General features: G+C 39.9%; 1 protein-coding gene across 1 annotated transcript in view; it reads right to left on the bottom strand.

Moving 5' to 3' along the window:
- The window catches only part of LOC124606636 (A disintegrin and metalloproteinase with thrombospondin motifs adt-1-like), a 153422-nt gene that overhangs the window by 50176 nt on the left and 84938 nt on the right, over positions 1-18308 (bottom strand). Inside the window, exons 10-13 of the mRNA XM_047138631.1 lie at positions 11720-11901; positions 8471-8613; positions 8008-8310; positions 1501-1612 (exon numbers count right to left, since the gene is read on the bottom strand). Of these exons, the coding sequence (XP_046994587.1) occupies positions 1501-1612; positions 8008-8310; positions 8471-8613; positions 11720-11901 (740 nt within the window). The remainder of the gene's footprint in view (positions 1-1500; positions 1613-8007; positions 8311-8470; positions 8614-11719; positions 11902-18308) is intronic.

Below are 18308 nucleotides of genomic sequence, written 5' to 3'. Positions count from 1 at the left end.
GCTCTTGCATTGATGCATGCCTGTATTCGTCGTGGCATACTATCCACAAGTTCATCAAGGCACTGTTGGTCCAGGTTGTCCCACTCCTCAATTATGATTCCGCGTAGATCCCTCAGAGTGGTTGGTGGGTCACGTTTTCCATAAAAAGCCTTTTCAATGTATCCCAGGCATGTTCAGTAGGGTTCATGTCTAGAGAACATGCTGGCCACTAAAGTCAAGCGATGTCGTTATTCTGAAGGAAGTCATTCATAAGATGTGCATGATAGGGGCATGAATTGTCATCCATTAAGATGAATGCCTCACCAGTACGCTGCCGATATGGTTGCACTGTCGGTTGGAGGATGGCATTCATGTATTGTACAGCCATTACCGCGCCTTCCATGACCACCAGCAGCTTACGTCAGCCCCAAATAATGCCACCCCAAAACATCAGGGAACCTCCACCTTGCTGCGCTCACTGGACAGTGTGTCTAAGGCATTCAGCCTGACGGGGTTGCCTCCAAACACATCTCCGACAATTGTCAGGTTGAAGGCATGTGCAACATTCATCAGTGAAGAGAATGTGATGCCAATCATGAGCGGTCTATTCAGTATGTTGTTGGGCCTATCTGTACTGCGGTGTATGGTGTCGCGGTTGCAAAGATGGATGTTGTGAGTGAAGTTCTGCCTCACGCAGCCTATTGCACACATTTTGAGTCATAACAAGACATCCTGTGGCTGCAAGAAAAGCATTATTCAACATGGTGGCATTGCTGTCAGGTTCCTCCGAGCCATAATCCTTAGGTAGCGGTCATCCACTGCAGTAGTAGCTCTTGGGCGGCCTGAGTGAGGCATGTCATCAGCAGTTCCTGTTTCTCTGTATCTCCTCCATGTCTGAACAACATCACTTTGGTTCACTCCAAGATGCCTGGACACTTCCTTTGTTGAGATCCCTTATTGGCACAAAATAACAATGCGGACACTATCGAACTGTGGTATTGACCATCTAGGCTTGGTTGAACTACAGACAACACGAGTCATGTACCTCCTTCCTGGTGGAATGACTGGAACTGATCAGCTGTTGGACCCCTCTGTCTAATAGGCACTGTCAATGCATGGTTGTTTACATCTTTGGCCGGGTTTAGTGACATCTCTGAACAGTCAAAGGAACTGTGTCTGTGATACAATATCCACAGTCAACATCTAGCTTTAGGAGTTCTTGGAACCGGGGTGATGCAAATATTTTTTGATGTGTATATATTTACAGTTGTTGAAAGTTTATCACTTAGTTTCCACAAATTACCCACAAAAATTGAAGGGTTGTAATATATCAGATACTTATATCCAACTTATATACTTATTTTGAGCGAACTACAGTCAGTTTGTAATGCTTTTGTATCAGGATAACATGTTCGTAACTTTCCAGCTGCTGAATGACAGAGTAATAAACAATGAATGTCAGACCCCTAAGGTTTCCAGATATTTCTGCAGTTTACATCTGTTAGTTCTAAGCCAACTTACGTGCTGTTGCTGATATTTGCATTCCAAGGCCTGAAAGACGGGCAACTCTTTCTTTGTATTTGCTGCATACAGTTGTTGCATATTCAAATGGTGTTTTGAGTCTGCCACAACTCTAAAAGAAAAATAATTAACATATTTTAATAACGTTTCTAAAAAAGGACAGTAACAGATGTTTATTTAGACAAATTAAGTTCATTGTTTTACATGCAAATAGGTTGCAGCAAGGCGTGGCTGAGTGGTAAAGTGTCATACTACAAATTCAACGGTCTTGGCTTTGATCCCAAGTCAGTCTTAGGATTTTTATCTGTGACTTACTACTGCCTTCATCATTGACAGTGATTGTTGATGTGAAAAATGCCTAATTTGCACTGTGGTTCGTGGTCTATGTAAACTGTAGATCCCCCTTACCTGCCTGAGAAAGTCAGTTCAAAGGTTAGAGGAAGGCAAAGGCATACTATCTCCAATAGGACCATGCCTAGCAAAGCACTGTTGTGTTCAAAACAATCTTCAGATTGATGACAGCTTTGTTTACTTTTCAGGTTGCAGCATGTACTGTATTTGGAAGTGTAGAATTTTTTTGCAAGGAACAAATGCATCTTTGGTATCATGAAATAAAATAATTACAAAGAATCCCTATTTGATGCAGAATGTAAAGGGGCATGCACAGTGTCAGAACTGTGTTAATTTTTAATGGCATAACACGGGCAACTATTAAACAGGCTGAACTATGGACCATCCTATAAATCTGAATACTTCCAGCCTGGACCTTTCACTCTGCTATACAGATATGCTTTTGTGAAACTTCTTGATAGATTACAAGTTTGTGCCAGACCAGGACTTGAACTGGGACCTTTGCTTTCACGGGCATTGTTCTTATCAGTGTGCCGTCCAGAAATGGCTCATCGCCTGACTTGAAATATTCATATTGGTAAGCTGTTTTTGACAATATCCTTTCTCTGCTTAGCACTAGTCTAGCAAGGTATGGAGGACAGCTCCTGTATAGTTTTGAAAGTAGGTGATAGAGATTGACAAAATTGAATACTTTGTAGACAGTTGTGAGTCAAGCTGGGACACCTTGTCCACAAAAAGCAGAAACCACTCATGGATCATGGTCCATCAGGAAATTTCATCTCTTGTATTGTTCTCATCTATGACTCACTTGGTCCTGTTATAATGCCATGTCATCGTCTTTGATGTTGATTCATCCCAGTGAAAATGGTGTTCATATTTCAATACATATTAAAGCTGCCAGCAAAGTAATACTTTGTCTTTTTCAGATGTCATTGTGTCTGTAAGAAATAGTCCCCTCTATACAACTCTGGCAGACTCAGCACTGCCTTCATTTTTAGGACCCTGACTGACAAGTAGATTTCCCATGCCATCTAAGACAACCCCTGAAAGCCTGATTCCCATAGCAAATCATAAAAAAACTGTGCCTCTTTTCACAAAATTTTTCTTGATCTGTAAATCTTCAACTCTCTTCTCCATCTGACCAATGATTTAAAAAGGATATATGTAAATAATATAAATCGTATTAACTACACTCCTGGAAATTGAAATAAGAACACCGTGAATTCATTGTCCCAGGAAGGGGAAACTTTATTGACACATTCCTGGGGTCAGATACATCACATGATCACACTGACAGAACCACAGGCACATAGACACAGGCAACAGAGCATGCACAATGTTGGCACTAGTACAGTGTATATCCACCTTTCGCAGCAATGCAGGGTGCTATTCTCCCATGGAGACGATCGTAGAGATGCTGGATGTAGTCCTGTGGAACGGCTTGCCATGCCATTTCCACCTGGCGCCTCAGTTGGACCAGCGTTCGTGCTGGACGTGCAGACCGCATGAGACGACGCTTCATCCAGTCCCAAACATGCTCAATGGGGGACAGATCTGGAGATCTTGCTGGCCAGGGTAGTTGACTTACACCTTCTAGAGCACGTTGGGTGGCACGGGATACATGCGGACGTGCATTGTCCTGTTGGAACAGCAAGTTCACTTGCCGGTCTAGGAATGGTAGAACAATGGGTTCGATGACGGTTTGGATGTACCGTGCACTATTCAGTGTCCCCTCGACAATCACCAGTGGTGTACGGCCAGTGTAGGAGATCGCTCCCCACACCATGATGCCGGGTATTGGCCCTGTGTGCCTCGGTCGTATGCAGTCCTGATTGTGGCACTCACCTGCACGGCGCCAAACACGCATACGACCATCATTGGCACCAAGGCAGAAGCGACTCTCATCGCTGAAGACGACACGTCTCCATTCGTCCCTCCATTCACGCCTGTCGCGACACCACTGGAGGCGGGCTGCACGATGTTGGGGCGTGAGCGGAAGACGGCCTAATGGTGTGCGGGACCGTAGCCCAGCTTCATGGAGACGGTTGCGAATGGTCCTCGCCGATACCCCAGGAGCAACAGTGTCCCTAATTTGCTGGGAAGTGGCGGTGCGGTTCCCTACGGCACTGCGTAGGATCCTACGGTCTTGGCGTGCATCCGTGCGTCGTTGCGGTCCGGTCCCAGGTCGACGGGCACGTGCACCTTCCGCCGACCACTGGCGACAACATCGATGTACTGTGGAGACCTCACGCCCCACGTCTTGAGCAATTCGGCGGTACGTCCACCCGGCCTCCCGCATGCCCACTATACGGCCTCGTCCAAAGTCCGTCAACTGCACATACGGTTCGCGTCCACGCTGTCGCGGCATGCTACCAGTGGTAAAGGCTGCGATGGAGCTCCGTATGCCACGGCAAATTGGCTGACACTGACAGCGGTGGTGCACAAATGCTGCGCAGCTAGCGCCATTCGACGGCCAACACCGCGGTTCCTGGTGTGTCCGCTGTGCCGTGCGTGTGATCATTGCTTGTACAGCCCTCTCGCAGTGTCCGGAGCAAGTATGGTGGGTCTGACACACCGGTGTCAATGTGTTCTTTTTTCCATTTCCAGGAGTGTATTTTCTCCATACCACCAAGAGAATATTTTGATCATTCTACCAAAATCAGCAACATCATGGTCAGTCATTGCGTAGCTTGTCAGTCTATTCTCTTCTTTACAGTTTATAGACTTGTGGCTGCCCCAGTGAAAAACTTGTCCTGTGCGCTAAGTTATCTTTACTTCAGCGCACTCACTGTACGACTTATGTCAGAATAATGAATGGAGAGTTTATGCTGCAAACTCTTTCTATGCCTCACAATAGCTGTGACCATGTCTCCCATCAGTCAGCCAGTTTGAATCCTTCCTCCTAGCAAAGGATCTTATTGTAAACAATACGTTAAATCCTAATCTTCATTTCATTGTCCATAACTTACTGACTGTCCTTTTCATCATTTTTAACATCTTACATTTCCAGATCTAATACATTAATATCATTTAGTTATTATTTTCAGTTTTTGAACTGCATTCCATTTTTGTCAGTTAGGCTGACAGCGCTGAAATATGGACTATCATCAGCATCTTACTTTTTGACTAGTGAACATGGAGTAATGAACAGAACAGGATATTGTCACAATGGAAACTTGTTTCAAATATGAGGGATGTTGTACAGAGGCAATGTAAGAGATTTCTGGTTGTCAAAAGTGCAAGTAATAGAGCTATGCACACTGATAAAGAAATTTAAATACTATATGCTTCCTGGTGTAGTTTAAATCCTTGTAATATTCCTGTGCTTCTTGTGGCAGGGATCCACAGTTATGAATTAATATTTCTCCGGATCTGGAGAAACTGGGTCCTTTGACAGTCAGAACAATCTCAAGATCATTCTCAGAGGCTGACTAATTTCTTCTGGGTACCTATAAAAACCAACTAGTGCAAGCAACCCATCATTTAAAGTACTTAGGACCACTTGGATGGTTGAGAGATTAAGATTGCACAATAATTTCATGAAGAGAACCATCATTATGGTTAGGCATATTTTGTTTTAAATCATATCATTAGTAAGCTCAGTGTTAGGACGCAGAGAACCCTCAAGAATTTTTGAGCAGGTATTGCATCTAGATTCAATCCAAGGTGTGTAACTGGAAGTTGGATTTAAAGAATGTTTAGACAATAATTCTTTGAAGATGATGTCAGAAATCCAGTGAGAGACACTGGAGTTGTTACATCTATAATACAAAATTTATTTTATAGCTTTGTTTGGATATGAGTGATCAAGGCGTTTGGTTTCAACAGCATGGTGCAACCTTGTCGCACAGAGAGTGACAGATGTGGACAGTGATTTCTGTTATGGCAAGATGCATTTGTGAGGAAAATATTGTTATCTGATACTGTCTAATCAAGATGTTTCTGAAATCCCACAACACAACCAGTTCCTGCTGTTAATAACAATGACTCAGGTGAAATTTTTAAATAGAACCCTAATCTTGCAGGAGAAGTATGTGGATGTTCCCCATGTACACTACTGATGAAAAGGTTTCAGGTCTCCAACTGGGCAGCAGCGTTGCTATACTGCGAAATTTCAGTGAGTGTCATACTCATAATCTTGTCAACAGGAATGAAGGTTATCTGCTAAGTTTGTTGTGGAAACCTGTGTTGTAACTAGCCGGGTGTCCAGAATTAAAGCAACAAACTGCTGTTTCCCCGTTCTGTGTCTAATTCACGATATAATCATACAAACTGTCAACCAGATGTCCATATGATCGTGTTCTGCATAGAAGATGGTGTTTCAGTCAGTGGACAACCAGGCCAACGATGACATCAGGGCACCTATGAAACAAGGTAGTGTTTGCTGGATAGCCCCACATCCAAAGTTGCTGTGCACACAGTCACAGACAATGCAGTATGCCACAGAGAAAATGCCTACCAGACCTTCTGCGATGGAGGGCCATAGAAAGAGAGAAAGCAGGACAGCCGCAAACTGATGTGGATCAGTGGCTTAATATGAATCATTCCATTATTTCTTGGATGTGGCGACAGATTACAGAGACCAAAACTGTATACTGAAGACCAGGGCAGGGCTGCCCAAATGTGACGCCAAAAGAGAGGATCGATATTTGGCTGTAAGGGAACAACAGTACTGCTTTAGTACTGCAAGAAGACTGGCATGTGAGCTCGCAGCATCCAATTTACGTATTGCACTGAGACAAAAGGTGTGCAGAAGACTTCGGTAGACTGGCCTTTATTGTAGGTGACCTGCTTTATGTTAACCTCATATGCATCTTCACGGAAGGGAAAGTCTAGAGTGGAGTCGTCAACATGCCGCCTAGATGGTCGAACAGTGAGCCAATGTTGTTTTCACACATAAATCCCAATTTAGTCTGAAGAGTGATTCTCAATGGATTCACATCTGTAGGGAATGTGGAACACGATTTTAGGACCTAAACATCATGGAAAGAGACTGATTTTGAGGAGGATCCATAATGGTGTTTGCAGAGATTATGTTTACCACTTGAATCCCTCTTCGTGAAATTGTACGGGTGAATCGGCAAGGCTTAACTGCTGTCAGGTGTCATGACGAAATTTTGGCACCTCATTTGCGATTGTTGCAAGGTGCTGTGGGCCCAGACTTTGTACTGATGGATGATAATGCTCAATCTTACAGGGCATGGGTGGTTGATACTTTCTTAGAAACAGAAGATATTGTACACATGTCATAGCCTGCTCGCTCTCCCAATTTGAACCCCATAGAACATGTCTGGAATGCACTAGAGAGATGGCAAACACCACATCAGCATCCACCAACCACTCTCCAAGACTGCAAGCAGCTCTGCAGGAAGAATTGGTGTTACTGTCTCAACGTGAGACTGATGACACCATCTATAGCATTTCTCGTCAGGCCTGTATTGCTGCCAGAGGTGGTCACATCCCATACTGAGCTTTTTAACTAGTTGTCAGAATGTGTGTGCAAACCTGTTAAGTTGGAAAAAAAACTAAGAAAATTTTTGTCTACCATTATGAATATTCCAGTTGTTTACATTCTGAGTTCTTTACATTATTTCTACTTTACTATCACCTGTTTATACTGTTTTGTGACAAAATAAAAACAACCTTGCAAAATTTCCAGTTTAACTTTGGACACCAGAGTATGTGCTGAGTGTGTGCCCAGCAGCGGATCTTATATAAGGTTGATCAAGGATGCGCATTCAGAGTTACAAATGCCAGATGGGGCGAGGTGGGAGGGGGGGGGGGGGGGGGGTCAACCACCACCACTCTGTAGTATATGTAGTATGTAAAGGCATCCAGAATAGCTCAACACTTTTTCAGAAGATGATGAGTATTACACTTGTCATAACATTGCCGTATTTCAACACTGCCACCTGCTTCAAGACCCGATTTATATCCACCATCATGGAAACTTTTGCCTAAAGAACAAGAGTTTGCCGCAGCTGTCGAGGAGGACATTTGACTGGTATCAGATTACATATTTAACCATAGAAATCAATGAGATACAAGTTTTTTCACATTTTAAAGTTCTAAATTTCAAAATTTGCATTCAATGAGCAACAAACATATTTTGTCTCTGTTTTTGCTACACTTCTAAGGTGTTTAAATCTTAATTACCAGTTCATCTGGTTGACAGAGCTGAATACTAGTCTTCATGCATTCAGTGTCCTGTAGACAGTGATTATCCTTGGCTGCCACAAGGCGAAGACCAGTTCCAGGAGCAACACAATTCGAGTGGCAACCACTTGCCGCCACCCACAGGATGCTTCTATCAAAAATCAAATCTTCAGTCTTTCTTCTGTTGGCTTTATAGTGAGGAAGTGTAGGTGTATCTCGAGTATGAACGCGATTTCCACTGGATGCACATATTTCTGGGCCGTTGCTGAATATTGCAGTATCAAAACGGTCACAGATAAACTCCTAAAATGTAAATTTAAAAACTATTAATAATTCTAATGCAATGCACAAAGTATTATTATGTAAAATAATCAAGGAAATATTTTAATAGATGAAGGTCTTGAAAATCTATTTTTTTTTCTGTGATACAGTGATTCTAACAGGTATTCAGTAATAACTTTACCTCACATCGCCCACTTATACAGTACGTAGATTTACTGTAACGTGAGCGCCAGCTATGGCAGATTGTGCCATCAGGAAATGTCCAGCCCCTGCTTTTTGAACCACCATTCCTCTTATAACACCAAACAGTACAAGCTTCTTCAGCTGTTAAATGTGCAGAGAACAGTTATCAGTAGTTTTATTTATTCGTTTCAGTTGTTACAAATGTTGGTACATTATGGAATAATGCAATAATTACACTGAAACACACTTCTTTTGTTCCTTTGTAGAACAGAAATTTTTATTTTGTGTGATCTAGTTGTTAGATTATAAGCCAGTTTTCCAATATCACAACAGCAACATTGGTTTATAACATGATTTTCTCTCTCTCTCTCTCTCTCTCTCTCTCTCAAAGTGTCAAATTTTCCTTTGTACATGTGAGATAAACAGAGAAGGGTAGTGAAAAGGGGAATCAAAGTCACCTGGAACTAATAAGTGAGGCTGAAGTTTGAATTCATGTATTTTTTCAGAAATGAGTTATGACTGTTATTTTCAGTAAAAATTTTGACTCTACAAAGTGGCTAAGTGTGCACTGATCTGTGGATTAAAACTGTGTGCTGGATCAGGACTCAAGTTCGAAACTTTTGCCTTCCATGGACAAATGATCTACCCACTGAGCTGTCCAAGCGCAACTTGCACCCCATCCACAAAGCAGATGGGCAGAAGTTCTGAGTTTGGGTCCTAGTCTGGCAAACAGTTTCAATTTGCAAGGAAATGGCTATTATTTAACTGTCAAAAGAGTGGTCCATTTGCATGACCAATGAGAGTAAAACAAAAAAGCAGTGAAGGGAATTAAATGTTGTGTGAAGTGAGGAATTGTCACAAAATATTAACATGCTTTCATAAAAAATGATTATTTAATAACTATGCATAATCATGTTTTTGTAGTAGAGGAGTGGAGCAATAAGTTAGTGGAAATAAGGGAAAACAGAGCGAGCTCATAAAAAACACACTTCGTATCACAGATATGTACCAGAAAAGGAGAAAGTGCAGGTGGCATAGTTATCATGTGTGTAGGAGAAAATGTAAGAGAAGACAGAGAAAAACCATTCCAAACAAATGGTATGTCATAGAAGATATGTCAAAACATCTGAGACATAACAGACAGAGCGAAAAAGTAAGGTCCTTTTTTTTCTGATGATAGTGGTAGGGAACTGAACATCAATGAAGAGAAAAATAGTGCAGTTCCTTTAGAAATTGATGGCAGAAAGCTGGAAATAAACATGTTCATAACAAAATCAGATAGAAACACAGATGACTGATTTCCATGGAAGAATCAGTAAGAGGAAATTCGTGGATTCCAAACATTAATTCACAGGTTTAGAGGTAGTAATAAGGTAGGTGAGGTACCAAAGTAATTAGAATTCCTTTCCCACAAGAATGTTATTCTGTTCATTTATATAAATGCTATTTCCACCTACTACTGATATTTGAGACATTTTGATTTTATGTCTTTCATATCGTAAATTTGCTTTTAGTTCACTTCTGTTAGTAATTAAGGCAATATAAATTATGAATCCAGAATCTTAATAACTGCATTAGTTCATTATTTATACAATACAGTTAAGAATAACTAATAGTAAACTGTATACGAGGTGTGATTAGAAAGTTTTAAGACTGGGCTTGTAATTGTACAATGGTGCTACTTACATGCTACTGTGATGCATTCCTTCAAAATAATCCCCTTCTGACTGAACACACTGACTCCAATGGTGTTTCTACTTTTGGAAATATTCCTGGAAATTTTTTTCCTGAAGTGTGTTAAGGACGCTCTCCGTATTTGCCTGGATATCTTCAATTGAGTCAAATTGCTTCCCCTTCAGTGAAAATTTCAGTTTAGGAAACAGGTAGAAGTCCACAGGGGCCAAATCAGGGGGATATGGTGGTTGTGGAAGCACAGAAATTTTGAATTTGGTCAAAAATCCAACAATGGAGAAGGCACAATGAGCCAGAGCATTGTCATGATGTAGCACCCAGCTCCTTTCTTTCCAGAATGCAGGCCTTTTCTTCCGCACCTTTTTGTGCAACCGCTCAAGGACACATTTGTAGTAATTGTCTGTCCTCCACGGGTAAATTCATCATGCACAATACTGGTAGAATTGAAAATAGTCACCAACATTGTCTTCATCTTTAGCCGACTTTGCCATGCTTTTTTCGTCCGTGGTGACCTGGAGTCTTCCACTGCAAAGAACTGCGAACTTTGGTTTCAGGATCATATCAATTTACCCATGATTCGTCACCTGTAATTACCCTATTTAACAAATCTGGGTCATTTTTAGTTTGATTAATCAGTTCTTGGCACAAGTCGCTATTGTCTCTGGTCACTTGACAACACTTTTGGAATGAATTTTGCGGACACTCGACGCATATTCAGATCTTCGGTTAAAATTGACTGAACTGCATAGAAACTTAAATTAAGTTCATCAGTCATCTCCCTAATTGTAGGTCTAAGATCAGAGCGCACTAAGTCACAAACTTTCACAACATTTTCATTCATTTTTGAGGTGGAAGGTTGGCTGGACCATGGTTCATCTTCAAATGATTCGTGGCCATTTTTAAATCTGTTGAACCAGACAGAAACATTTAACTGGCTCATACAATTATCCCCGAAAGCTGTTTTTAATAGTTTGTAAGTCTCAGAAGCCGATTTCCCAGTTTTAAAACAAAATTTCACACAAACTCGTTGCTTCGTTTTTACATCCATTTTCACGCAGACAGAATCCGACAACAAGCCCTAACAGACCCGCATTCAACCAGCTGCCACAATGAATTGAGTAAAGGAAATGCAGTTTCCTGTCAGATGGCGTTCAAGGGCAAGGCAATGACTCACTCCCCACCCTCTGTGTACTTGCCCACCAAACCACTAAGCAGTAGTGGAGCCATTCTTAAAACTTTCCAATCAATTTCATAGGTTCTCTCCAGTTTGCTTCCTCTTTTTGACATTGCTTACTCACCCCCATCCCAACATTTTTTTTTTTTTCTGTTTTTCCTATTGGCAACATAAATTGTCAAAGTTCCTTCTCTCTCTCTCTCTCTCTCCTCTCTCTCTCTCTCTCTCTCTCTCTCTCTCTCTCTCAAACACACACACACACACACACACACACACGTCACTGAATGTTCTTTGATGGCAAATCATTCTTTTTTATTTCGAAAACAGTCTGAAGTATGATATATAATAATCTTAATATGGTAATAAATCTATAACACTAACGATCGGAGCTCATTCTCTGGAATCCTGTTCCAAGTAATTCATTGTCGATTTCCTTTGCTCGTTGACATATTTGAGAAGCAAAGTCTCTAATAGTAGTACGCTGTACATTGGCACATTGGACAGCTCTGCAAGTTTTGAATCTCCTGTCATTTCCTCGACAGTTTATGCCACCATTTTCTGGCCTGAAAAAAAGAAATGAATAAAAGACTTAACTGGTTTAAATGTTTGGTAGCATTTTAACATAGGCTGTATTATCTAAAAGATGGAAGAAATAAAAAATCTTTTTGAAATTAAAAAAATTTACAATGTTAAATATTCTTTGTTACCACTTGTAGGTTTTACCGTGAACTCCTGGGCACCAGAAGCAAATGCAAACAATCTTGTTGTTCAGTTTTATCATGTTGCAAGTCAAATGACGATATGTATCTTGCATGAAATGAAGAGAAACTCTCAGTAGATATATTGCTATTGAAGGGAGCAGTGCTGTAGTTTCTGTCTAGTCATGGCTACAAGAGGTTGTGTTATTTCTCCAAACAGCTTTTGTTATATTTGTGGTGAATACACTATTGAAAGCCAACAGAGAAACATAAGTGATTTTATGAGGAAAGTTTATTTTGCTTACTTTAAATCAAAACTTGGTGATCAAGATAAACCATGGGCCCCGCATAAGATGTGTAGAAGATGTGAAGATCTTCGTTTATGGTTTAAGGGTAAGAAAAATGCATTTAGATTTGGAATTCCTATGATATGGCGTGAGCAGAAAAATCATACCGCTGATTGCTATTTCTGTTCAGTTGACATAAAGGGATTCAATTCAAAAAACAAAAGAAGCATAAGTTATCCTAACCTTGACTCAGCTATACGTCCAGTGCCCCATAGCTCTGAAATACCTATCCGACAGCCACCTTCCAGTTTGGATGAATACCTGAGTGAGTTGGAGGACGAAGTTACATTACCTCCTCAGGGTGAATCAAGCTCAGCTTTTTCTTCAGACGAAGATGAAAGAGCTCAACTATTTTCTCGAAGTGATCTAGTAAGAGATTTAGGCCTCTCAAAAGATGCAGCCAAACTGTTAGGTTCCAGATTAAAAAATAAAAACCTTTTATCATATGGCACCTTATTTTCATGATACAGACACCGAGAAAAAGAATTTACCCAGTTTTCCTCAAAAGAAGGAAATTTAGTTTTTTGCAGTGATGTGGAAGGATTCATGCATTGCTTTGATATGCAGTATGACTCATCTGAATGGCACCTATTTATTGTTTCATCCAAAACTCATCTTAAAGTAGTATTATTGCACAATGGAAATAAATTTGCATCTCTTCCAATGGGACATTCTGTGCATATGGACGAAAACTATAACGATTGGGCCATTATCCTGGAAAAAATCAAATATCAGGAACATCAGTGGATGGTTTGTGGGGACTACAGAATACTCACGATGCTTTTGGGTCAGCAGTCAGGCTATACTAAATACCCATGCTTATTATGCTTGTTGAATGTTAGAGCCAGAGAAAATCACTGGACTAAAAGCGATTGGCCACCCCGAGAAACTTTAAAACCTGGAGAAAAAAATGTTATCAGTATTACTTTGGTACCACGAGAAAAGGTTTTGTTGCCCTCTCTCCATATCAAATTGAGGTTGATGAAAAATTTGTAAATTCACTGCAAAAGGATGGGGACTGTTTTAAATATCTATGTACAAAATTCTTGAAGCTGTCAGAAGCAAAGTTGAAAGAGGGAGTTTTCACTGGCCCCGACATAAGAAAATATTTAACTGACACCCTCTTTGTGGAAAATATGAATGAGAAGGAAAAAGAAGCTTGGGTATCATTTAAGGATGTAGTGAAAAAGTTTTTGGGAAATACTAAGGATCCTGACTACAAAACCATTGTTCAGCAGATGCTAGCAGCTTACGAAGCTCGAGGCTGCAAGATGAGCTTGAAGGTCCATTTTTTACATTCCCATATAGACAGTTTTCCTGAAAACTTGGGAGCTTACAGTGAAGAACAGGAGGAGCAGTTTCACCAGGGTGTCTGTGATATCAAGAGACAGTACCAAGGAAGATGGGATGTCACTATGCTTGCTGACTTCTGTTGGATGCCTAAGCGAGAAATTAAAGGTGGAAATTGGAAAAGGACTAGGCGAAGTAGCAAGGAAAAGAAGAAAAGGTTTCATAAAAAACATGAATAAGTATAATATTGTTACTATATGTCTCAAAATAATGTTTCATTGGTTGTAAAAAAACATTATGTTTGATAATTTTGAATAAATGAGTGCTTTTACCAATTTTTTGTGTTTGAATTTGCAAAAAACCTAATGTGACGGGAAAAAATGGACATCACTTCTGAAATCAGCGCATTCTACAACAAAAAATTCATTAAAAATATCTCAAGCAGCTGAGAAAAATTTTTTTGCTGACCTGTGTTATTGTCAAACAAATAGTTATAAATTTTGTATGAATAATCTGAGTAAGGGTGGTAAAACAACATTTCTTGCTATGTACACAAATGATTATTGACAGCGTTAGGAAGTTGCACTAATTTCCCGTCAGTCCATATGTTTACTTAATGGAGTTTAGTAAATTAATATATGTAAGATTGTCTTTGACTAACATATGGCTGCAGTGCCAACATGAATAAAGTCATCAGGCTGACTAATTTTTCTGCAGTTCCCTTGTGGTGTACAAAATAGAATAAAGCCAGTTATTTTGCTCTGTTTGAAATTTAATAAAGTGATTTGAGATTGCTAATCAACTAAGAGTCTGTGTTGCATATGTTTAAAATGTATAAATCTTGTAATATGCCTAATCTCGCGAGTCCAATTGTAAGTTGGTGTACTGAGTAAGGCAGTGGGCCACATGACTAAGTTTTTGAATTGGCAGGCAGAACTGAATACAGGGTCTTTTTTGTATTCACCTCTTGCTCAATGAGGCTGGTTTTGGTAAGGTTTGTGCAGACAGAGAGCTGCTTGGGCTTAAGTATTATTCAGAACTTAGAAATATTTTGATGTGAAGCAGTTCATGACTTAGAAATATTTCAGTATATACCAGTTTAGGACTTAGAAATGCAAGGATAAGTCAATTATTATCTGCAATTTAGTTATATTTTTGTTTATTATGCTAGTACTGTCATTTTACATTGATGACACTTGCTTTGTTTATTTGTTGTTATATCTTCGCAATTTTCAAGTTGCTAGGTTAGTTTCATTATCGCTGCCATGCTGTTAATCATGGCTGCTCTGCTGTCTATTTGCACCAACGAAGAGCAACAATCAGTGATCCGTTTTTTGTGGTCAGAAGGCGTATCAGAGGCCAAAATACATCAAACACTTTTGGTACAGTATGAGAACATTGTTTTGCCACAACAGAGTGTCTACGAATGCATTGAAAAATTCCGAAATGGTCGCACAAGTGTTATGCACGATGTAGGAGCTGGACGACTGTTTACCGCCACAAATGAAGAAACCATTGAGTGTTCACGTGAAATGATTCTCTTAGACAGATGATTAACTATTGATGAAGTGGTACATCACCTGCAAATTAGTCACAGTTCTGCCTATGAAATTATCCACAATAGACTTGGGTTTCATAAAGTTTGTGCAAGATGGGTCCCAAAACAGTTCACACAGTTGCATAAACAAACACACTTGGACATCAGCAAAAAAACATTTAAATCGCTATGGTAACAAAGGCGATAACTTCTTAGACAGGATCATTACTGATGACAAAACGTGGATCCATCATTATGAGCCAGAGAGTAAATGACAGAGTATGGAATGGAAACATCCAAATTCGCCATGTAAGAAAATGTTGAAGACCCAACCATCCACAGGAAAACTGATGCTTACGGTTTTTTTGGGACGCACAAGGTCCAGAACTGGAACATTATGGGGAAAGGGGCACAACAATAAGCAGTGTGCGTTACAGTGAGATGCTTACTACCAGGCTAAAGCCTGCAATTCGAAGCAAACGCTGAGGATTGCTGTCAAAATGTGGTGTGTTGTTGCACGACAATGCCCGTCCGCATACTGCTGCCCACACTGCCGAAATGCTCCAGAAACTAAAATCTGAAGTACTGAATCATCCTCCATGACGTCCCGATCTTGTTCCTTCTATCACCCGTTTGGTCCACTCAAACAGGCATTAAGGGGCCCTTGCCTCGGCTGAAGCAGTGAAAGAAGTGGTGCATTCCTGGCTCGCAGCTCAACTGAGAACCTTCTTTTATGAGGGCATTAGGAAGCTTGTACAACAATGGACCAAGTGCATTGAAATGCAAGGACACTATTTTGAAAAATGATGTTCTTGTAAGTTTCCTATTTGATTACAGTAAAATTTTATAACTAATTTGCAGGTCATAATTGACTTACCCTCGTATTTTGGAACTCTGAGTGCTAGTAGACATTGAATATTTCAACCATGGTGAATTTGACACTGCATAATGACTTTTATGTACTTGCTGAACTTCAAGATTTCTTTCCAGTTTAAGTGATTTGTTGCACGGCCCAATACTGAGGTTCAGTTTTGTTACTGCCTATGAATGCTCTGCTTGCACTGCAAAATTAAACATTTTGGTTTCTTGTATCTATACTGTGTTCAATAACCATATGTGTGAGGCCATTGTACAAATAAATTTGTGTGTGAGTTTAATAAACAAAACAAAGATTAATCCTTTGGTTTTAGCCCACATTATTATCCTATGGGATCATATTCTTAATTTTTCTTGTCATAACTTGTTTTTGATTTATTTTATTATTTAACTGTTTTGTCATTGCTAAATGAAGGTGCCTCCTCATAAATGTTCCATACTTCCCTAAGGACTTGAAGCAACAGTGTATGACAAAACCCCTTTTGATCAGTTGAGACATATTCAAATCTAAAGTGGTGTACTCATCATCTGGTGATTAGGTTGCAACGAATTGACGCCTGCTGGCAATTAATTTCTCACTATTGTTGCCGAGCCCAGTGAAGTTGCAGTTGTTTGGTCTGGTCCAGGATTAATCAGTTGTAGCTAGTGAAGCTGCAGTCCTTGTCTTGGAAATCAACAATCAGTTAAAATGGTCTTAGAAATGTTGTCATTAAAATGGATATATTACAGAGTAAAAGTAATGCATCCCAAGATTATAGAAGAAAAAATGGAAATGTCTCTATCATCATGTAGAAAGATCAATTTTCTCACTGTGGCTGCTAGCTTGGGACATTGAAAGTAGATTTAGTATATTTACCCAGACTTGTGAAATTTATTAGAACTGAAACAGATATCACAACAAACACTCAGTTTTAAAATGTAGGACTTCAAAGATAATTGTGGATGACACGATCAATAAAAGTGCTCCACTCTTCTAACACATATAAAAAAGTGCAATAACTGTGTAACAAATGTTTGTGTTGGCTTGAACTTTCTGCATGTGCAGTCAAAATCAGACAATGGAAACTCCAGGTGGGAATATGAACAATATAGGAAAAGACAGATTGCTGCTTACTGTAAAGAAGACATGTCAAGTTGCAGACAAGCACAGTTAATTACAGTAAGTAGCAATCTGCCTTTTCCCATGTTGTATGCGCAGTTAGCGACTAGGCATCTTTCCTGATGGTAAAATTTGCAGTAGTATAGTCTTCTTTCAAAACAAAGACAAGTAGGCATTTTTTGTTTTCCCTTGTTTTCACATTAGGTGGGTCTCCTTCACACTGGGTCTTGAGTTCTGTAATCCTTTCCCAGCCTACTTCTCTTTACTCCCCGTAGAAGGAACTAATAGTTTCAAGAGCCTTCACATTGAAATGTGTATATTGCCAGTACTGGAATTTTGCTTTCTGAATATAAGCGCTGGCCACTCATTGTGTCTCAGTGTAATTTTGCTAATATGCAGATACATAACTTTGTCACCTACTGCAAGTTTTTTAAAGTACTATGATACCTTATTATGAACAACAAATTGCCCAAAAACAACTATTTACTATGTGCACATAAAAAAGAAGCTAAACATTGTAGCTCATATTCTGAATTTGTGTTTTTCAAGGACTGTGTGAGAAAAAGCACCATTCTCTGAACAGTGCGGCTGAACTTGTGCTCACTGATAGCCTTGAGTGGGACAGATTAAGTGAATTTGCAAGATATGTTAATCCATGGTTGGAGAGAATGAGACAGCAGGGGGGAATGGAGTGCCAGAAGTGTGCCTAGTGTTCACAAGAAGCCTATTTATTTAACTAATATGGTGTTAGTGTGGAGAAGGAGTGGGTGGCAGCAGGAAGTTAAAGAAATCTAGGAAGCTGTGGAGGGAGGAGGCAAATGTAGGAGTAGAATCAATCTGCAAAATGTGAAGTATGTCTGTCTATTTTTCCAAAGGTCCTGTGTTGGCCTTGGAACAACTTCAGTCCCAACATCCTCTATACTATGTGTTTAGTATTTCTGTTTTTTAAATCATGCGCATGGTGGTGTGGAACTCAGTAGAACTCAAGCCAATATGTTAACTTTTATTACATAGTAAGAATGAAAATTATGAAATACACACAGCTTTTGTGTACTAGCTGATTGCACACATACACTAACAATAAACAGCATTTCAATTCCAAATATAATTAAACAAGATATAA

This window comes from Schistocerca americana, chromosome 3 (assembly GCF_021461395.2).
Source record: "Schistocerca americana isolate TAMUIC-IGC-003095 chromosome 3, iqSchAmer2.1, whole genome shotgun sequence".
In the NCBI taxonomy this organism is placed as follows: Eukaryota; Metazoa; Arthropoda; class Insecta; order Orthoptera; family Acrididae; genus Schistocerca; species Schistocerca americana.
Note: the sequence above shows the minus strand (reverse complement) of the source record. Positions and strands in the feature narration are given on the sequence as shown.